Source organism: Psammomys obesus, unplaced genomic scaffold, assembly GCF_907164565.1.
Source record: "Psammomys obesus unplaced genomic scaffold, mPsaObe1.curated_primary_1811, whole genome shotgun sequence".
In the NCBI taxonomy this organism is placed as follows: domain Eukaryota; kingdom Metazoa; phylum Chordata; class Mammalia; order Rodentia; family Muridae; genus Psammomys; species Psammomys obesus.
Window position 1 is genome coordinate 13780828 of NW_026589732.1, and position 22915 is coordinate 13803742.

A 22915-nucleotide genomic window follows, 5' to 3' on the forward strand; every position below is an offset into this window, starting at 1 on the left:
AAGCCTCCTGAAACGCTCACCAGCACAGCAGTAAACAGGCCTTGATACTTTTCTTTGTAAGAAAATGCTTGCCCACGGATAGATTGAATTGTGTTTTTGCAAGATGATGAGTTGGTAAGTGAAAATTAAAAAGAGGAAACTCTTTCTGGCATTGGACGATAAGGCACACTGCTTTCTGTTACACAGACGACACACACGGGCACATGCCTGCCTTTAAGTTGCACTAAGACTGGAGCTGCTGAGGGGGACATGTGGCAGCACTTTGTAGTAAGGTATCTTCTGGGCTCTGGTTGTATGCCATTCCATTGCTAAAGACCAGGATGAAAAGCATTGCAGACAGCTAGGCACTTGGCCACTTCTATATGAAGAGAATGAGATTCCCAAGAGACCAGGAGAATTCATGTGTCATGTACCGTATTCAGACATGACTCATTTTTCACCTTGCCTCTTCAAAGACATTTTTCAAGGCTACTTTTTCCAGAGGACAAGGGGCTTTCAGAATTTGACTTCAAAATACCAGTTCTTGCTTGTTTCTGCCTGCCTTGCAAATAATGCTGGCTAATCATTTGTATTCTCCAAGAGTTAATGTGTTGGAAACATAACCCTCAAAGTACCAGTGTTAGATGAGGGATGTTTAAGAGGTGATTAGTGGATTAATATTATGGTTGGAGGCAGGGTATCTCTCGGCAGCCCTGGCTGTCCAATGGGAAGGCTAGAATGTGGGAAGGGACTTCCAGGCTTGAGACAAGCACTTGGAGCTCTCAGTCTCTTCATCTTTCAAAGGCTGCTGCCTGGACTAAAAAGTGCAAAGCATTTTTGAACAATATGAACAATATGGTCCGTAGTTTAAAATGGAAAGAGGCAAAAAGTACTTTTAATCTGATTTGACAGCTGCAGTTTTCATACTTACCTCCATCCTTCTTCTTTCTCTGCTCCTCCCTTCCTCTTCTTTCTTCTCTGCTCCTTCATTTTTTGTGAAGAACTAGGAAATGAACCCATGGCGTTCAGCATTCTAAGCAAGTGTTCTATCCTCGGGCCAAACATAAGTGACTCACTAAAATGAGCACAGATCTGAAAAATTTTTGAGACAGGATCCGAAAATTTTTTTGATCCTTAATTTTATTAAGCAGAGAGTGTGTCTGGTAGAGTTACAACAAAAAGTCTGACATTATTGTTGATGCTCAACTATATCACATTCCTTCAACCCTTAGTTTCAATTCAGGCGTCCCACAGTCAGGGACCTAACAGAATCTTCTGGAAAAAATCGAGAAAGCCATCAAATTACTTCATGACTTTTTTTCCCCATGAGTAAGGAAATATTCTTAAATTAAAAAACTATTTTCATACAATACATATCGATCATGTTCTTCTCCTCCCCAATTTCCTCCTAGACCCTTCCACCTCCCCTTTTTCTCTCTACATGTTCTTTCTTTAAAACAAACACCTCCCAAACTCCAAAATACCCCAAAACACAAAAATGGAAAATCAAAATAATTACAAGATTAACAAGACAGGACAAAATAAAGCAAAGCACCCCCCCCCACACACACAAAATAATACAAAAAATGTCTACACAAATACTATTGGGTTAATTTCTTATTGGTCAACTTACCCCTGAGTATGGGCCTGACCTGAAGTTAATATGCTTATTGGTAAATACAGATTTTTCCCTTGTCAGTAGGTATCAATTGCAGATAAAATTTCATGGATCAGAGCCTGATCCACTTTTCCCTTCTAGTGCTGGGACCTCATCTGGCTTGGGCATGTATTGGTCTTATGTGTGCTGCTACAGTGTCTGTGAATTTCTATGTCCATCAGGTTTGTGGTGTCTAGAGGACAGCTTTCTTGAAGCCATCCATCTTTCACATAGATCCCCATGGAAGAGTTTGATGAGTATGTCCCATATAGGACTGTGTGCTCCAAAGTTGCCTTGGTGTTTATCACACAATAGAAAGCAACCTGGGACAAGTAGTATCTCCTAGGTGCAGTTCAATGGTTAAGAGTCCTTGCTTAGCATGTGTGAGGCCTTGGACTTAATTCTTGGCCCCCCAAAAAACAAAATAGTAGAAAAGGAAGCAACTCTTCCCCAACAGTGGCATACCTAGGAATAGCCAAGTTTGTTTATTCTGTGAACTGCATCTTTGCTATCTCTAGAAAGCTTGGTGATTTGCTATTACTTAGCTTTACATGGGCTCTGTTGTGAAGGTCATGAAAATATCACTCAAGGAACATGCCCAGAGCATGGCTGACTAAAGAGAACAGTAACAGAGTTCTGTGACGGCAATGGTTTTAAGCAAAGTCTTGGGAGGATAGTAATACTATATTCCTCTTACAAACCATCAGGAGAGAGACAAATAGAAAGCAAGTGACAGGACATGCTAAAAACCAAAACACAAAATTTGCTGTTGCTTTAGAAAATGTCACAGGTATATTTGGTTTTGGGTGGCAGTTTACATTAGCTCTTGAATCTTCTCTTCCAGTGTTTTAATGTCAGCTCCGTGAAATTCAAAAATCTGTTTCAAATACACAAAGGCACAAAAATCTTTATTGATTCAAGCATTGCAAAGACATCAAAGTGTCAAGGAGTTTTGTGTATGATCTGTAAAATTGTTTCTCATTTCCATAATTTTAAGACACTTCAAGTACAAATACACATTAAGTAGATTAAATTCATGACCTTTTATTATTTGTCACGAGATCAGGTACATTCAGGCGGTATAGCCATAAGCAACGTGATACTCTTTCAAATGGGTGATATGAATATTTCTCCAGGTCTTTACAATTTTTAATGTATGACCAAAAAACATACAACCGTGCTGGAGAGGAAGAAGCCCAGTCCTTGACCTCAGAGCTTTTTATGTATTGGCATCAAGGGCTTGTTCATTTATATACACAGTTTTCTAAAACTAAAAATCTTTTTGTGACTTCTGCCCAGGTCATGGTTATATAATTGAGTCCAACAAGCGCATGTTTCCTCCAACCTCAACTCAGGGTGCACTTTATAGTGTATGGTATATTTTAATTGCAGCATTTTTTAGTAGTATATGAAATAACGGATTCTCCTTCTCTTTTCGATACAGGTTTTTTTTTTTAGGCAGCCAACTCTGACTGTAAAGTGCTGATTCTCCTGCCTCCACACGTAAAGTGCTGGGATTACAGGCATACCACAAACATGTCCTGCTGGAACATCTTTTTAAATAGGTCCTTTATGTTTGGTTTGGGGATACAGCTCAGCTGGTGAAGTGCTTGATACAAAAGCATGAGTTACTAAGTTTGATTCCCAAGAACCCCGCTAAAAAAGTGAGGTGGAATAGACTGTGTGTGAGAGCAATCCTAGAGCTGGGGAGGTGGAGACAGGTGGATCCCTGAGTCTTGATGGACAGCCAGTCTAGACTAATTGGTGATCTCCAAGCCAGTGAGAGACCCAAAACCACCAAGATGGATGGTTCCTGAGGAACCATGCTGAGGTTGTTTTCTGACTTCCACAGGTACTCACATACACTCATAAAAACACACATACATAAGCACAGTGCACTTAATAAGGACATTAACCTGCCCTTTGAACCTACTATCACATCACTACTATGTGTATTAGTCATTTGGATTGATGGAAGAATGTAAGTAAACTGAGGCAAAGATCAGGCGAAGATTTGAGCTCTTGGTAAGCAGGAGTTTTTAAAAGTATCTTTTAAAATAATTTATTTTTATTCTTATTTTATATACATTGGTGTTTTGCTTACATGTATGTCTGTGTGAGTGTGTAGTTCCAGATCCTCTGGAACTGGAATTACATACAGTTGTAAGCTGGCATTTGGGTGCTGGGACTTGAACCCTGGTCCTCTGGAAGAACAGCCAGTGTTCTTAACCACTGAATCCACCTCTCCAAACCCCAATAAGCAGGTTTTGAAGCCAGGAATGTGTTAGGACTTTGGAGTAAGATGTAGTGGAAGTTTTGGTGTCTTTGAAAACTCACTTATGTTACTGTAAACAAGGTTTTGTTTTAATACCAGGTGTGAGATATGGGACTCATTCAGATTGTTCACAGTAGCAAACTGCCTCATGTAGGCTCTGAGAGGGGTTCTTTGCCAGCTGCAGATAGTTTAATTCTGAGAACCCTGGAGAGGGGAAAAATGCCAGAACCTAGAGGGAGGGGTGCATTTCAAGTAAGAAGAATGCTGGTGCTCCCCCTCCTGTTTCTGGTCGTTGTTGTTGCAGTTTGAGGAGAAAAAGGAGGAGGAGGAGGAGAAGGAAGAGGAGGAGGAGGAGGAGGAGAAGAAGAAAAAGAACTTGTTGTTGTCGGAGATATCCTGAAACAAAGACTGGACTTGTCCCAAGGAATCCAACCACCCTAAACAGCAGGGAGTAGCCAAAGAGAACTACACCCCCTGTCCCCACTAACATTCTTTTTCTCCTACCTGGTGTTGGAAGGGATTGGGGTGGAAAAGGGAGATACAGGCATGACAATCCAAATAAAGTAGAGTTTAAAGCTAGCAACTACAGTAGGGGCTGGAAAATTCCAGAACAAACCTCTGTGCTCAGTATGCTGCAGAGAAGCAACTGTCCCCACACCTCCTGTTTCTGCGTCCCCACTCAGTAGCATCCCTTCTGGGTCCACTGTTTTTTTTACTTCCTGAATGCAACCCCCAAGTGTGGATTACTTCCATCTTGGTCTCATTTCACTTACCTTCCTGCTCTCCAGTCCATTTCTGACATAGCAGCACATTGTTCTTTTGAGTCTTGAGAATAGAGTGACCTATGTGTGGGTGCAGAATTTCATGATTTATCTGAGTTGCCGGTATGTATTCATCTTCCTATAAATAGTTCTCCTGGGTTCTGACCAGGGAAGGAAGGTATCAGAAAGGATCTGCCAATGGGCTCCTTTTTAGGGCTGAGGAAATGTCACTTTGCAAAATGTTTGCCTAAAGTCCTGGGTTTGGTCCCCAACACCTCATAAACCAACTGAGGTGCTGTACACCTGTAATCCCAGCACTCAGGAGGTGAAGGATGAGGGAGGATCAGAAGTTCAAGGTCATCATGAACTTCATAGTGAATTTGAGTTCAGCCTGGGCTACACTAGACCTTGTTCTTCCTATTGGTCTGATGCCAACTGGACAGTGGCTCTGCAGCAAGAAGGGAGTTTCACATTTGGGTCCTAAAGGGACTTTGTCTCTTGCCTCAAGCCAGAGCTGGAATGGAATGCAGGGTGTGGGAGGTTTTGCTCTCCACTTCAGTCTCTGTTTTTCCCATGGGAGTTGAAAGGGCAGGCATCACTACAAAACAGTGGCTCCCACTTAACCTTCTTTTGGACTCTGTGTCCCAGGATCCTCCTAAATCTTCATTCTTTCTTTTGCTACAGGGGAGTCTGAGGCAATTAGAGACCATAAGAGGGAAGCAAAGCGTTTCCAGAGAAGAGAGGGTGTGTCTGTTTCCATGACCACCACCATGCAATTCTAGATGATCTTCTGGACTCCCAGGGGCCCATTACAAGGTGTTTATCTTATCGCTTTGTAAATAACTTCAGTGGATAATGTTTTGTCCGCTTATTTCAGCCCACTTCCTACTTCAAAGGACAGTGTGAACTCAAAAGGGAAGGTTGGGGTTCACTCTACAGAGAATCCTTTTACTGAAAAAAAAATCTGTATCTCATAGTGGGATGGTAGACACTATGGGGTGCAAAAAATGGGGCACATCTCTGGAGAGGGGTGATTTGCCTGATTTTGCCGTTATGAGATTCCTGCTGTACAGCCACCAAGAACATCTAGGAGCAACGAGAACCATGGCTAATGTGGAGTCTGACATCTTTCTGGAGATACACTGAATCTACCACAGGAGACTGTCACCTACCATATCATATGAGCCAGAATTTCACAAAATTCCATAACTTCTTAGTAAAACCTTACAGTATTATGAAAAAATTATATCTCTCATATCATTACCTTATCTATGCTCGAAAGCAACCTCAATTCTCAATTTTCACAATGAGTTGCTTTTGCATACTTTTGAACTTTACAAGCAAAATTCTACAGACTGTATCATATGTCTAACTTCCTTCACTCATGTTAGTTATCTGTTGAACAGTAGTCTGTATGAATTTCAGTATTCCTTTGCATGAGTATAATGTAATTTATCCACTTGGGCTATGGGGAATGGGGAATGATGCTTCTGGGATCATTCTCTCTCTCTCTGACAGGATCTCAGGTAACTCAGGCTGGTCTTCACCTTACAGTATACCCAAGGGTGGCTGTGATTTGTTGTATGCACAACCACACTCTGTTTATACCATGCTGAGGACTAACCCAGGGTCAGCTAGCCAAGCATTCTACCAGCTACCAAGCATTCCTAGCTCCAGAAACTGTCCTGATGGAGGATGAGTTCCTCCACATCCTTGACACTTGGTATTACCAGTCTGTCATGTCAGCCATTCCCATGGCTTTAAATGATATTGCCTTTGCTCTCCAGTTGGTAACTTTTAAAGTGGACTACAGCAATAAACACATAACTTTCTTTGTATTCAGTTTCGTGCATTTTATATCCCTCCCCACCATGACTTACAAAACCACAAATGTACTTATAAGATCATTTCCAAGCTCCTTCACTGTTTTCTCCCTCTCCACAAAAATCCACTCTTCTAATGATGTCTAAATTTTGTCTCCTCACCTCACCACCATTCATCACATGAACTCTGAACTCCAGGGATATTTCAGATAGGATTCATTTGCTTACTTAAGATACACAGATTGAGAACCCCTTGTTTGAAGTGCTTGGCTGCAAACATTTCAGATCTTGAAATATTTGAAAATAAATGGGATATCTTAGGAATGGGACTCAAATCTAACCTGAAATTTGTTTATGTTTCACATGTATCATTTATTCATAGCCTGCTTTAGATTCCTTTATGTTGCTATGATAAAACACTCTTACCAAAAGCAACTTAGAGGTTAGGAATTATTTCATCTCACAACTTCCATATTGCAATCTGTCACTGAGATGATGAGCAGTAGCTCAAGGCTACCGCTACCTGGAATGAGGAACCACGGAGGAATGATGCTTGTTGGCTCAATCTCTGGATCACTTTCTGGTTTATGCTTAGCTTTAAACAGCCCTGGACCACTGACTAAGGAATGGTGCCACCAATGGTGGGCTGGTTACTCCTACATCAATCAATAAACAAGGCATGCCCACAGACCAACCTGACTCAGGCAGTTCCTCAACTGACATTTCTTTTTCTAAGATGACTCTAGCCTGTGTCAAGTTGACATTTAATGCTAACCAAGGCAGTAATTTTGTACAATGCTTTTTCTATTTTTTTCATGAAAGTAGGTCTGTGTACATTGAAAGACCGGTCTTACAGCATCATGCTGGTACAAAGTATCAGATTTTGGAACATTTCTGACTTTGGATATTTGGCTTAAGGATACTCACATAGTTTTCTTTTAGAACCTTCACTTAATGAGTACTTATAGTGAGCCAGACCATTGTGAACAAAAAGATACAATCACCTAGGAGTTCATGTTCTACTGATAATTTTATGCCATTGTTGTATAAGTATGGAAATTATTTCGGATGCACACCCATGCCAAGCTATAACTCTCTGCTTCTCATCTAGTCCCATCCCTCCCTGATGACAGCTATTCCATGAAGCCTTCTGAAGCATTTTCTTTTCCATCTATTGCACTCTGAACTTTCCACTATGATGTTATTGATTTTGTCATCTGTCTACCCATTAGTTCAAGAATGGAGATTATAATTTTTCATTATATTTTTAGTGCCTAGTTTGTAACTTTCACATAAATTAGCCTTTATTAGAATAAGCTTAGCTTCACTCATTTTTGGTCACTGAAATATGAGTTCAAGACTCTGGATAGCATTAAATTTCAGGAATTGTTCTCTCTCTCTCTCTGATGATTAGTGTTGAAAATATTCATTTTCTTGCTAAACAGAACAGGCCTGAGTTTTCTGTTCCTCAGAAAAAGAAACTTGAATTGCAGGAAAAACCACAGAAACTGTCTTGGCCAGAACAATTGACCTAGGGAGGTAAGGTTGCTTAGCTACTGGTCTGAGAAGCACCTAAGCCCTGATCAGAGTCACGTAGTCTTCACAGCAAAGACCAAGCTCCGATCAAAGTCACGTAGCCTCCATGGGCACCAACCAATCCCAGCTGAGATTATAAACCTACAGTAGGAATCCCCTCTCTGGACTTAAAAGGGGCCTTCAACTCCTCTGGAGTTGCTGCCATGTTATGAGGGTGGTGGCCCCAGCATGCTAGTCTTCTGCAGAATAAATACCCTTTGTTGTTTGCATGCTACTTGAGTCAGGGGTTGTTCTTTCTGTATCTACTGGACCCTTAGAGTGTTAACTGACAACTTCATAGACCCTAGAATCACCTGGAGATGGGTTTTGGGCATGCCTGTGATGATTATCTTGATTACATCAATTGAGGAAGATCCAGTCGCTGTGGATGGCACCATTCAACGGGATCCTGGACTGTATAAGTAAAGCATGCGCACACTCACTGTTCTCTCTTTGTGACAGCAGATGTCATGTGACTAGCTGCTGTAAGTTCTTGCTGCCCCAACTTCCCTGCCATGATGTCTATACATAGAATTAGAAGCAAAATTGAATCGTTTCTCTTCTAAGTTGATTTTTTTGTCAGGGTATTTTATCACAGCATCAGGGAAGTAACTCCTTCCCACTTTCTTGTCAACCTTTCTTTTTCCTTCCTTCCTTCTACTTTCCTTTGTCATGCTGGAGAACTGAACCCAGGCCCTTCACTCATGCTAGGGAGGAGCTCTACTACCAAGCTACACCCTCAGTGCTGTATTCTTTGTCTAGTAGACCAAAGACAAAGGTTGCATCCGTGTGTCATGTATTCCTGTCTAGTGGGCTTTGCATTTGGGAAGTTAGTAAGCAGACTGACTAAATGAGGAACAGCTACTGGTCAGAGCTGTTATGCCACAAGGGGCCTTGCTAAGGAGAGCTATGCAATTGTCCTGGGATATCACTGAGGTTTAGGGGAACGTTAAAATCCACAAATGCTCCCAGGCTTGTTTTCTCATAAACTTTTAATCCTCTCTAGATTATATATAACAATCGGTACAGTATAAGTGCTGTGTAAAGAGTTGTGACCATGTATTGTTTTAGGAATAATAACATGAAAGACAAGTTTGTACATTTTCAGTATATACATTTTTTCCAGACATTTTTGATATGTTATTGGATGCATGCAAGAATGTGGAATCCACTTATAAGTAAGTTCAATGGTATATGTGTATTCTGACCAAAGTGTTTCTTCCTTTTAATATCTCAAAGGCTTCAATCAGAAGTATCAGGGAGTGAGTTTACAGATCTCTTATGCCGCCTTTATTTTAAAAATTTCTTCTCCCCCCCACACCTTTGAGATAGAGTCTCACTATGAATCTCAGGCTAGCCTTGAACTTGCAATTCTCTTGCTTCAGGCAACCAAGTGATAGAATTACAGGTATGTTGCCACACCTAGCTAGGTCATTTTTCATGCTGCTGCTGCTGCATGATAGAAATAATTGCAACAAAAAAGATGAGAGCTTGTTTTTTGAGGCCAATGGGAGGAGGGAGACTATTCAGGACTAAAAGACTACCCAAATCCAACATGATTTAAAACAACTTTCATTACGGACATTTTGAAATACACAGAAAAATAGAGTATAAAAGTGACTTTTTCATGATTTACCTATCACTTAGGTTTAACTAGAGCCAGTATTTCCTATGCCAAAGACATTGTGACATTTACATCAAGTGTCTATTGCTGTTACTAGGAAAATGTGAAGGCCTCGAAGACTGTTTTCTTCCTGACGAATGTCTGAGAGTCAAAAATTAGAATAAAACGCCTTGCTGGGTTGAAGTATAATTTTGGTTGAGTGAATACTGAAGTTATATTTGGACCATCCGCATGGTCTGGATTGAGCTCGTCAATTTCCCAGATATTTGTACTTAGTTAACATCAGCAAGTTAACAATAGCGCCATGGGACTGTACTGGGCCAGGGTTATGGAAGGAAGCTTCAACCTCGAATACCTCAAAACATGAGGATGGCAGGAGTTGGCTACCTGCCCTCTCCCAATCTGGTATCACAAAGCTAGGTCATTCTTCAGGTACTGTCGCTGAATCTTAGAAATAATTGCAATAAAAACGATAAGATCCACCTAGGCTGATGGTTTTCCCATCATCAACCCTAGTAAGAATTTTTACCCTGACAGTTAGCAGGTTTCACTCCTTGGTTGACTTCATAAGGGTTTTCCCCACTTCATCCCTAGACCAGACAGCTCCTTGAGTATGCAGATGAAGCATCTTCCAACACCCCAGCCCTGGCCAATGGGGCATAGCTAAACAAACCTTGCCCCAGAGACCCTGGCCACCTCCCCAGGGGCATAAATACCTCCCTTACCCCAATAAACAGAACCAGTTCCCCAAAACTATTCCCAGGCATGTTCTTTACAGGCTAAACTACCCTCCCTCCAGCCCAGCCTGGTGTGCAAGGGGCTTGACTACCTCAAAGGAGAAGTGAATGCCCAGCAGCAGAAATCTCCAAAGTACCAGCAACCGTACAACCATAAAAATAAAATAAAATAAATAGCATAAACCAACCACCCCAAGACCTCTTTGGGAATATAATTTCTAATTTATCAAATTTCTAATTTCATAGCATGATAAATACAGTTTCCTAATTTATTATAGCATGAATAAAAGGAAAATGCATTCTTATTTTAAAAGATGGTTTGAATAAGATGGAAAAGTTAACTTTAATGATAGAAGTTTTAAAAGCTGCCTCACCTGAGGAGACAATAGTAATTGCTGTTGATTCTATCTTGCTTCCTTCTTCTGACTCAACCCCTTATCTCTCTAGAACCACTTACATTATGAATCTCATACAGAATCTCACTGGCTTTCCTATGCCTCAGGCAGACCTTGGAAATGTAAATAGTTCATTAAAGTCTTTGGAGTTGGGCTAATATATTGAGAAGGCATCTGGAAGACATGCCTTCAAATTTGAGATTAGGGCAAATATTTGTAGTTGGCTCATGTTCCCACCACTTGTCTCTTTTGAATTTGTTCTAACAGGAACATAGTAATTTACTCATTTTCTTGAAGCTGCTTCCATGTCCTACTCTTTGGGCATCAGCAATTCAAATGATGACAAAATACATTTCTTTTTCTGTGGTGGTAGCCAACCTCTTTTGTTCAGATAATACTCATTAGGGGTTTGTAGGCTATTCAGATTTGTTATGGAAATGCAAAAGCAGACACAGAGCTAAATGAACAAACAGGCATGGCTGTGCTCCTGTGTGAGTTCATTTATCAATAGGTGGAGGGTCAGCTGGTGTGTGTGAATTCTTATCTGTGCCATCAGCTGGTTCTGTTGAGCAGACACTAGGTGCTGTTGCAGGGCTATGTCCTTGATGCAGTGTGGCTTACTACTGAACGGGATGGGGTATGATGTTGTTGGGGTTCATTTTAAGCCACACTGAGACTAGGAAAGGTGATTTTGGACTGTGGCTGCCAGAGATGAACTTCTGCTATCACTGGGAGTGTGGAATGGGACTTTGTTCTTTGGAGTAAACACAGCTTCCAGGGTCGTTCTTTTCAATAATTTATACCCTTCCCCACATTTCCATTGGGAAAATCTACTCAGATTCCAGCTTTGGATTTTCTACAAGCCTTTGCTTATCTACATTCCCACCCTTACCCACCCAAGTCCAGAGTTGAGTGTCTTTTCAGCCTAGATAAAGGAGTAAGCCCCTGTCTATTCTCTTTCTTTCTGAGGTGCTCTGATTAGGAGCACAGCTAATCTTTCCCCCTCAGTTCATATAGACATCCCAGGAAACTGAACCCACCGTCCCTTCTTCAGACAGGAGAAAAGCCACCACCACCCTGTCCTCACTTTTAGGCCTTGAGAGTTCTGCAAAGCAGCAGGACCTTTAAAAAATCTGGGCAGTTAAGCTTCATATGTGCAGCCCTAGATCCTTTCACAGGCGGGCCATCTCAAGGGCTAGCCTTCAAGAGAATCACTTCACATGTGTTCCAGCTATGAACTTTTATGAGCACCACTTACCACCAGAAGTATTCACGACAACAGGTCCTATTTTGATTATCTGCATGACTCATTGTGAGAAAAGAATTAATGTCTGGTTGCTTATGCCTTGCATGGCACAGGGACAATCTGTGTCCTCTAACAAGAGAAGGCATCAAGTGATCTTTCTGGATCCCACTAATGAATATTCCCCCTGCCCCAGTTGCTTTTATTCAATATTCTTTGATGCAATTATTATTAACTCTGTGTACAATTTGTTCTTGAGTCTTCCCATTTCTCATAAATCACCAACCCTTTAACTTCATGAGCTCTCAGGCCTGTGGATCTCCAATATGATGCTGGTGACTGATGGGTGATGGATTGGGCCAAACTTGGTGTTGAGTTGCTTTGTATAAATACCAAAACTGGAGCATGCATCTAGATTAATTGTAGCAATGGCTATGTAGCAAGATATGTATGTGACAAGCATCCTTGTTACTATGGAGACCTTCTCAGGCTCTGAGCTGAAATGGGCATCTCTAAGCAGATGTGTTGGAGAGAAAGCACACACATATGTATCTTTTGACAAGAGGGGACATCAAAAGATCTTTCTGGAGCCCATTAATGAGTTTGCCCCCCCCCACACTTACTTTTATTCTTTGATGCACTAAATCCTAAGTACAACTTGTTCATGAGGCTTTTTTTTTTTTCAAATGACCAAATGAAACACTGCTATCATTCAACAATTGAAAATTCAGAGATGATGAACAGGACTGGGTAGAAAATGTAAAGTGTGTGTGGGAAATCATCAGTAATAAAGATAAATGACATTTTGATAGAAATTTAACTGTTAAAAATTAATACAAAAGTCCTCAGTGATCAAAATGTTGAGCATTAAGTAAAAGCAACTCAACACTGGGGGTTGATTTGTATCCACCTCATCTTTGGCCTGAAGAAGAGACATGTAAGAGCCTCTCAGTTGCTAAGGCAACTGTAGCATCCTTGGCGGTGGTACTAAGTATTGCTAAATGGAGCTGAAAGCTGCCTCACTTTCTAACATTCCTTCCCTCTTGCTTAGTTTGGGGACTCTACAATTCTCTGCCAAGAGTATCGGCTGTTCCTGGGGATGGCTGGCATCTAAAGAACCTGAAGACCATGTGAGACTTTCTTAGCCCCACTAGGCTGATTTATTCTCTGTCTGCTATTGTCTGTAGCAGGGTGGAACTTCCTGAGTAAGCAAATGGCAACCTAGTGTAAGCAGAAGTTGTATATATTTGATGAGTTTAAATGGCCTCTCATAAACTTCATTTTAAAATTTATATTTATTTATACATTTGTAGAGAGACAGTCACAGCTGGATCCTGAGGTTCTGACACTAGCTTTATTGTTAAACAACTCATCAGTAACCCATAACTTAATACAATAGTTTAAAATCAACGACAATAACCATATTGTAAGGTATTCATTAAGTCCAGTGCTTGGCACTTTCTGTGCATTTATTGAAAAATTTCAAGACAAAACTTCAAAGATGAGTGATGAAGTATTCATCTCACAAAGAAGAAAAGTGAGCCTTAGGGTGGGTTATTACAATCCTAAATCACTCAGTAATAGAAAAACATAGGACTCGAACAATAGTTGTCTAATTCCTGAGATAGTGAGACAGATACAAGTGTTTCCTGGGGAGAAGGCAAGGCACCGTTTATTTTTGAAGTAGTTGAACATAAGCATTTGGGATGATTCTTCATGGCCACCACCTTCCTCATTTCTTGCTTCATCTATTGTCTCCTCCTGATCTTGAAGTCACTGTGTGTGAGCCCTGCTTCAGTCCTGTCCTCTTGCTAGAAAATAACATAGGATGCTTTTTGTCTCTATGCCTGCTTTCTTTTATAGCATATCCTTGTTGGAAATGACTTCCACAAGGTCAACAGGAACCTTACTGTTTGCAGACATCTGGGCAAGAACTTTCTTCTACTTAATGTGAGAGTCCAGCAAATGGTTTCTTCTGTTATTAATTATTCAATTGTGAAAAATTTGTTTATTAGCATATATATGCCCATTTTTTCATTGCTCTTACTAGTGGGCCTGTCTATGTAAATGCTTTGGGAACTGTTTTACTCTAAGGCATGAAAGTTGCAATTAACTTTTGATAGTTGGCTTGGGCATAAGAAGTTGACCAAGGCTTGCTAAATCTTTGTTTTGCTTCCTTTCCTATACTCTGCAGACATCTGCTTACCATGAAACCAATGTTATTAGTGTAGTGGAGCCTTTGCTCTGTTTTAGAGGGATGGAATCCATTGGAATCACCTGCATATATCAGTACATGTCTATATGTTGATTTTTTTTGAAGAGAGTTTATAGCCTTTAGTAGATATTTAGGATGGTCCTCAAATCAAATTTGTTTTCTGTCTGTCTGTCCGTCTGTCTGTCTAATCAAATATATTATTTGTGCAGTTTTACTTTCTATGATTTCAGTTACCTAGATAACCAAGACCTGAAAATATTATATAGGTAATTCCTGAAGTAAACAAGAAGCCTGAAATTACATGCCACTTTGAAAAGCATAATGAAATGTCATGCTTAAGGAGTGGATGGTCCCTGCTACCTGCCAATTAGGCATTTAGTTGTCTCATCATCAGTGCTTATGTTCAGGCAACCCTGTTTTTACTGACTAATGATGCCAAACTGTAAGAATAATGATTGGTGGTCAAAGAGAAGCTATAAAATATTCATTTTACATGAAAAGGTAAAAAAGTCTTTACTTACTAAGGAATGAAAAAATATGTAAGTTTCCAAGCTCTACAGTAAAGATGAATAGGGCAACCCTTCCACCTTAGGGGGAGGATCAGTCAGGAGGGTCTGTGGTTCCGAGCATCCACTGGTGATCTTGGAATGGATTCTCTTTTGATAAAGGGGAACTAGTGCACGCACAATAGAGTACTACAATCATGATATTGTAGTAGTATAAAAACTAAGAAGGGTCTTGGGTACCTCACCTACAAGATACCACAGGAATGAACTTATTTACCACAGTGAATCTTCCTGGAACATGATGCCCAACAGTCTAAAACTTATATGAAAACACGAAGTAATAAAGCAGAAAAGAACAACAAGTAGTTTATTACCTGCCTGGAGTTTGTTCTCTCTCTTTCTCTCTGTATACACATTTGTACAGATTTATGTAGAGGTGAGTGGCTATCCACTTTGTTTTTTGAGAAAGCATCTCTCATGTGGTGTGGAACCTACCAATTAGGCTATCCTTGCTGGCAGCAATCCTTAGGGATTCTCCTGCTTTTGCCTCTCCAGCACTGAGATTGCAAATGCACACTGTCACTCCTGGCTTTTCAGGTGTGAGTTTTGGGGTTCAAACTCAGGTCTATATGACAAGTTTACTGACTGAGCCATCTCTTCACCTTACCTCACTACAGCCATTTCTTATATTGGGTCCCTGCCAGTCAACTTCTTACATGAAAACTTCCAGCAGACAGGAAAGATCACTAAGTACCATTGTCCCAGAGCATGATATATGGCTTTATGTATTTTTAAAAAAGTTTTATTTTATTTATGATATATATATATATATATATATATATATATATATATATATATATATGCACTAAAAAAGGACATAATCAAGAATGAAGGCCAAAGAAAAGAACAAAAGCCTAATGATGAGGTAGTGTGGAACATTTGGAAATGTTGAAGACAAAATAGGTAAGGGGTCGTGGAATTTGAGCATCTACAGAGAAAAAGGAGAACCTCTTTGCTTTTCCTGTGTGTTCCAAGGGATATACATTGTGCCTCAAAGGAGACAGATATTCTCCTGTGTTCTAGGATGATTTCTGTGACTTTTTATGCTGTGGACCTTTAAGCACAGAGCACAGTGATTGTTTGCCAGATGTCTTATTGGAAACATAAAGACATTTCTTTTTTATTTTAATTTTTATTATTTTTTCACAATTTATTGAAGCTCCTTCTCTCAACTCCTCCCAGTTCCACCCTCTCTCCCTCTCCCCCCCCCCCCATTTCTTGAAACAATCCTTAATAGGAATTGTATTGTAGCTTGGAAAGAAATGGATAAATGGTACTTAATTGCTTCAATAAGTCAGTTTCCAGTTACATGTCCCAGATACAGGCATGGAGCCTTTATTTCTGGAGGCGGTTTCAAAGACACGGATTCTGTTTTTCTCTACTCTCAAGAAGAGAGTTGATGGCAGTGAAAGCCTTCTTGCTTGCTTTTCCTGACACAAAAATTCAAATAAAGGATTCTTTTGCCTGTCCACTCCAATTCCCCTCCATTGCAGTGACTCTCTGCAGACCACTGTGGGGCAGAAACTGGGGGGAAGAGTTTAGAGATGCCATGGTTTAACCCTAAATTTCCATGCATTGGGAAAAGTGAGACCCCATGTGTACTGGCTGGGTTTGTGTGTCAACCTGATACAAGTGAGAATTCTCACAGAGAAAGGAGCCTCAGCTGAGAAAATGCCTCCATGAGATCCAGCTGCAGGGCAATTTTCAATTAGCAATATGGGAGGGCCCAGCCCATTACGGGTGGTGCCATCCCTGGGTTGGTGGTCCTGGGTTCTTATAAGAAGGCCGGCTGAGCAGACCAGGAAAAGCAAACCAGTAAGCAGCACCCTCCATGGCTTGTGCATCAGCTCCTGTCTGCACATTCCACCCCTGTTTGAATTCTGCCCTGACTTTCTCCAGTGATGATCTGGTGAAGTATAAACTGAAACCCTTTCCTTCCCAACTTGAATTTTGGTCACAGCAAGAAAACACTGACTAGCACACCTTGGAACCCTAAAGACTGCTCAGACCCCATTTGAGATCTGAGTCAAAAGAAGTAAAAGATTTAGAGTGTTATTCCCTTTAGGCTCTTTGCATTCTTTTCTTGGCTCTTGCCTTTGGTATAGAAGGTTGTTTTGTTTTTGTTGTTATTTCTTGGAAGGTTTTCATGTGATTACATGCACCAAACGATTAGCAATAGATGCATTCATATATTGTGGTAGAAATAATTTCTAATTGTTCAGTTTTTAAAAAGAGACTTTGGTTTTATTTTTATTTACATGTCTCCCAGTGTGTCTGTGTATATTGTCTGTGTCACAGTGTGTCTGTGCAGGTGTGTACAGAGGCCAGAAGAAAGCACTGGATTCCTTGGAGATGGAGTTGCAGGTGCTTGTTACCATAGGACGTTAGTGCTAGTCACTGAACTCTTTACAGATGAGCCATCTCTCCATCCCAACCATTCAGTTTTTCAACTCCATAATCAAGATTCTCTGCTAATAATATTAAATGGAAACATTAAAATTCTGGTCCTGATTCTGGTTTGATAAGAATTGGCTTTAATGAACTAAAGGGTCCATACTGATGAAGACAGAGTTAATTGTTTGGTTAAAACCTAGAGATGAAGCCTTGAGACTAAAGATAGGAAATAGGGCTCCTGATAGAAAATAGAGTATGGACCCTGGGCAGAAAAACACATAGCCTGGAGATGGCAACTGATGGAGAGGATGTAGTCAAGGTCTATGGATGTGTGACTGATTTTGCAAGAACATGTTCTCATCTTCGAGAAGGCAGCAAAGATGACATGCACAGGAAATTAGACATGTAGGTGGGGCAAGTTGAGGAAACACATGCTAAATAGTTTTGTTTTCCCCTAAAGGCCATGGGAAGGACTAGGTAGTGTTTAAAAAATTTATTAAATCTACTGCACCAGTTATAGTATAGCAAATACTTACCAATAGAAACAAAAATAAAACTCTACAGCTGGCAGATTTTAAAAAAGGTGTCATTTCCCCCCAGTTTAGACATAATCTTTATAAAACCTAAGCACAATTTTTTATTTTTAATTTTTTTATTATTATCATTTATTACAGTTTATTCAATTTCTATCCCAGCTGTGTCTTCTTCCTCATCTCCTCCCAATCCCACCCCTCTCTCCCTCATCTCCCCCTATGCCCCTCCCCTAGTCCACTGATAAGGAAGGTCCTCCTCCCCTTCCATCTGACCCTAGCCTATCAGGTCTCATCAGGACTGTTTGCATTGTCTTTCTCTGTGGCCAGGCAAGGCTGCACCCTTCCAGGGGGAGGTGATCAGAGAGCCTGTCACTGAGTTCATGCCAGAGGAAGCCCATGCTCCCCTTATTAGGGAACCCACTTGGAGACTGAGTCTATGGGCTACATCTGAGCTGGGGTCTAAGCATGATTTTTAAACCTCACAATATTTTTCATAATATTTTAGTTGCATACTATATCATGGAATAGGTAGCTCATAACTCAGATAGGCATTCTGCTGAAAAAGACGTAGAAATTGCTTCTATTGTCAACATTAGAAATAATGTTATGATTATTATATATTCAGTTACTGTTTTCTCCTTGAGGTGTTTCTACAGTGATATTGGTGTAAAAGACAGTGTATATTTTGTGCCTCCTAAGTCTGTTGCAAAATGACATTTCACGAAGCACGTGTGAGTAACTATCAACGCCCCAGTCATATCTGAAAACACTAGCTTTATCATGTGCTGAGTATTTTCACCATTTTATACCATTAACATCTTCAGGAGAACAACTAGTAAAACATATTAAACCACTAATGCCAGAATGGACCACATACTTCAGTCACGATGACATATTTAATGTTTGCAACAACCCTGTGAGGGAAAATTTATAATGGCCTCTGTTTGACAAATAGTGAAACAAAGATGGACAGAGACTAAGTAAGCCACCGAGGGTATCGTAGGTAAAAATAGGAGAACTGGTATGTGTGGATCAGGGGAATCGAACCCAACCTGTGCACACCGTCATGACGCTGTATTGTCTTGTGATAATTTTTGGTGGCTGCTTCCCCACATCCCGTGTGACTGTATGCGCCTGTGTAAGAATTTTATCATTTCCTTATCTGGGAGGTTCTTGATACTTCTACCCCATAGCAGAGAGAATAGTGGGATTTTTATGATGTGCATGCCTCAAACAGGGAGAGATTTATTATGAGTCATGAATTTTCTCTACCCCTCAGTACTGTGTGGCGTTTTCAAACTAAGAATTATATTTAAAAAAGTATTTTCATTTAAGCAAGGAACATCAGGCTTTTTATTTTAGCTCTGATGGTTGTATCATCTATTTATCCCTGCTGCTTTCCATGGAAACATACCTTTTGGGTGTGCTTGAACATCTGAAATGTGGGTACTGCATTGATGTGACAAAATTGAGTCAATTCCTGGGAAAGAAAAAAATAGCATGAAGTCTCATTTTCGGTGACCTTTCTCTGTACCAACTGTGTTCCTTGGTGCCTACTAAGAAGCTTCATCTTAAAGCCTAGGGCCACCTGACACTTTACAGAATTTTTCTAACATACCCGCAAAGCCTCCAGGACAACCTTGCATAAAGAGGACCATTCTGAAACTCCTAGGGTGTCTCATTCCAGAGCTGTAGGAGAGGAGCGAGTTGAAGGTCAGATGGGTGCTAAGTGGCTCAGTGAGCTGTGTTTAACAGCTTTGGATGGTGGCTGAGGAGCCCCAGGAAGCCTAGTATAAAAATACTGCAGTGAAAAAAGAGGAAGGAAAAGGTCCATCTCCATCAGTCACACCAAAGACAGGCGTGGCATACTGAAGACTCCCACAGTTTCTTTAAGCTTTGTCACCCTTCCCCCTCATTACTCATCTTTAATTCTAAAGCATTTGGAGCCCAAAGACAAGAGGTCAGAAGTCCATAATTTTAATCCAAATCCAGCTGCTTCCAAGTGGTATGTTTTTGTTTCCCTTGTTTATAAGGGAAGTTGGATGGAATTAGCTGTTCATAGGACATAGAACTGAACATCTCTCACTGATAGTTCTGTTGATTGACTTTAAATCTCTTTTCCACTCACAGTACATACACAAAGAAGCAAGTACATACATACTAAGTTGTATTTTTAGCTATGATCATCATGGCAAAAACTAATCTATAAGTTATTATTAGAAAAGTGTGTCTTTCGATTCATCTTAAAAGACAAAGCTGTAGGCAAAAAGCAGAGAGTAACTTGGATTGCCAAGAATATGGGGAAATTAGAACTCTTTTATTGAAGTGACGAGAATGTAAAATGATGCAGTTTCTTTGGAAAAAGGTTTTTTAATTTCTCTATATACTAATAAAGTGTAGTGGCAACAATCACACATGTAGATATAACCAAAAGAAATTAAGACTTATGCTCACATGGAAATATCTGCAGCAAAATTCATACAAATAGTATCACAATACCCCAGATCTTCCCTGGTATGCCAAGTTTGTTTTGTGACAAAATTATGACCAATTATGACACAAAAGATAACAAAATTGTGATTTTCTGATTAGTTTAAAGCTCAACTTCAATGGTTGGGTAGGCCAATTGTCATCACCTCTGCTATAGTTGGAATGCAGAATGCCTCTCATGGGTTAGTAGCCTGGTCTCCAGCATGGAGCTCTTGGGAGAGGTGGAACTTTTAAGAGGTGAGGCCTGTGAGGGCCTTTAGTTCTTTGGGTCTATTCCCTTAAAGGAGACTGTGGGATGTTGGCCTCTTCTTCTCTTTTGCTTCCTGATCATGACAGGATCGCTTTGTTCTGCAACATAGCCGTGTCCAAATGTGCTGCCTCCTACATGTCCAAAAGCCAACTGGGCTTTGATAAACTCGACTCAAAGATCCAAAATGGTGAGACAAAATAAACCTTTCTTTTTCTCTTAGGCATTTTGCTATGGTGACAGAAAGCTAATTAATATAGTTACATGTCCTCATTATAAATTAGCAGAGCCAAGGAAGAATAATTCTGTGGAGATATTTTATATAGTGATAAGACATATTTGGCTTGAGAATATGAGGATTATTACTTTGATGGAGGTGAGAGATGAAGGGGAAAGGACAGATCTAGGGACAAGAGGAAAGGAGTTCATGGAATTTTTTTATGCTATTTAAGCAACCTCCCCTCCCCACAACAAACACAGATTGCCAAAGTGAGGTATGTCAAAATGTCTGTAATCACTGAGCTAGTTTTTAGAACACAATAACATAACCTAAAAATAATGTTCACCATGGCTTTGTTGTAATGTCTGCCTATAGAGTAACAGGCTGAGGGGCAAGTAGTGAAATGAAGAGTCTGCTACAGCACAAGAGGGTATCATATATTTGCTAATATTTAAAGAAAACTATGTAAGACAATTTGCTACCTTTGTCACGAAAACAAAAATGTGGAATTCCATTTTTTTTTTTTAACCAGGTGGTGTCACAATGTGATGATACTGAGATATTCAGTGACATTGCTTTTGGGCTTTGATGGTCCACAGAGGACTTAGGGGGTCTTACCTCAGATGAGTCCACATCCACATTAGCAAACATGACATTTTGGTATTTTACAGACATTGCCTTCAAGACAAAAGAACAAAATAACATAAATATTATTATTTGCACCAAAAATACCATTCTGTAAAAGAAGAAATGTATGACTTGGTTGTTAAAGAGATGGAAACATCATTCTGAGGATTCATTACAGCTTAGAAGTTGGGACTCCTTACGGTCAAGCAAGAATCCACTGCAGAGTATAAGAGCAAAACCAAAGACTGGTGTTTCAAGAGTCAAGGACAAAAAGCTACCATGTCAGCTGTGGAGGGCAAAACAGTATTTTCCTGAAGGTGTCAAGGGATTACCTGTAGCGGTTTTCAAATTTTGTCTAGGGTGAGGGGGGTGGGCTTAGCTCAGTGTTAGACCACTGTGCCATGGTCCTGGCATCCCAGCCAATGATGCAGTTTGAACCAGATGTGTAGCTGGTACTTTCACCTCATCTTGACAGGGTTTAGTAGGTGTAATTCAGGTGGCAGTAGACAGTTTCCCTCATGACCACCGTCTGCCTACTTCTCCTCCTCCCCCCACTCACACCCTCTACAATCTATCATATATCGAAACTAATTCTCTAGATTCTCTTGTCGGCTGACTTGCAGCTAGCCAATGGAAAGCCACACAAGAAATGAAAGATGATAGGAAGGATGGGCTCTCTCCTGCTTCTGTTTTCTGGAAATGTCTTTGACAGTAGTGGTGACAGCTCAGGAGGAACAGGTAAAGACAGTAGTGATTTATGTTGGCACAGGGTTATATTCCAGACACCCGTGTGCACACCTTGTGGTCACTTGATAATATCTCGATTTGTTTAAAAATGATGTTACAAGCATTTTTATTCACCTCTGCCAAATGAGACTATTCCTGAAAGGTAACACTCAGTGTGTCCAAAGCTTGGCCAAGTGGAGTCAGTGCCAGATGGAGCTGTCCCTGGGGAGGGAGAAGCAGGAGGGAGATGCAACGCACGGAAGTGCTTAGGTCAATTCATGAGAAGCCCTGCTGCTGGCACGCCCCACCTCACAATTTTGTGTCAATTGTGACTTAGATGGGGGCTCTTTCTTCTGTGGTCCCTCGAGATGGTGAAATGGGAGAAAATTCTTGTATAATTAACACAAAGACCTTTGAGGCTTGAGAACATTTTTCAGATTAATAAGATGATTCCAAGCTGGGTGTGGTGGCACAACTCCAACTCTAGCACTTGGGAGTAGAGGTAGAAGAATTATAACCCTGAGGCCAATTGTATTATAAAGGGAGTAGCCTGGGCTGCTTGGATAGCCTATGCCACAGAGTGGTGTCTTATCCAGAGCCTCCCCACTCTGCCTTCTGGAGACTTAATAAGCATTTACTTCCTGGTGTTAAATCTTTGGTTAGCGTTATTTCTGTTTCCCAACTTGATCTCTGATGGATAGAGTGACTAGAGGAGATAGAGCCATCCCTCCCAATTTTTCATGGACAATGAGTTTAACAGGATTACCTGAAATACATGAATACACTCCCTTACAAAAGGTCAAGAGTTACAAGTATAGCAAATACAAA

The 22915-nt window shown here is 40.5% G+C and overlaps 1 protein-coding gene across 1 annotated transcript in view; it reads right to left on the reverse strand.

Annotated features, from left to right (window-relative positions):
• Positions 1–2450: 2450 nt before the first annotated feature.
• Positions 2451–22915, reverse strand: part of LOC129675262 (thioredoxin domain-containing protein 8-like) — a 59843-nt gene continuing 39378 nt past the window's right edge. The window contains exons 3-6 of the mRNA XM_055605281.1: positions 21353–21412; positions 19192–19257; positions 4685–4753; positions 2451–2513 (exon numbers count right to left, since the gene is read on the reverse strand). Coding sequence (XP_055461256.1) covers positions 2451–2513; positions 4685–4753; positions 19192–19257; positions 21353–21412 — 258 coding nt within the window. The remainder of the gene's footprint in view (positions 2514–4684; positions 4754–19191; positions 19258–21352; positions 21413–22915) is intronic.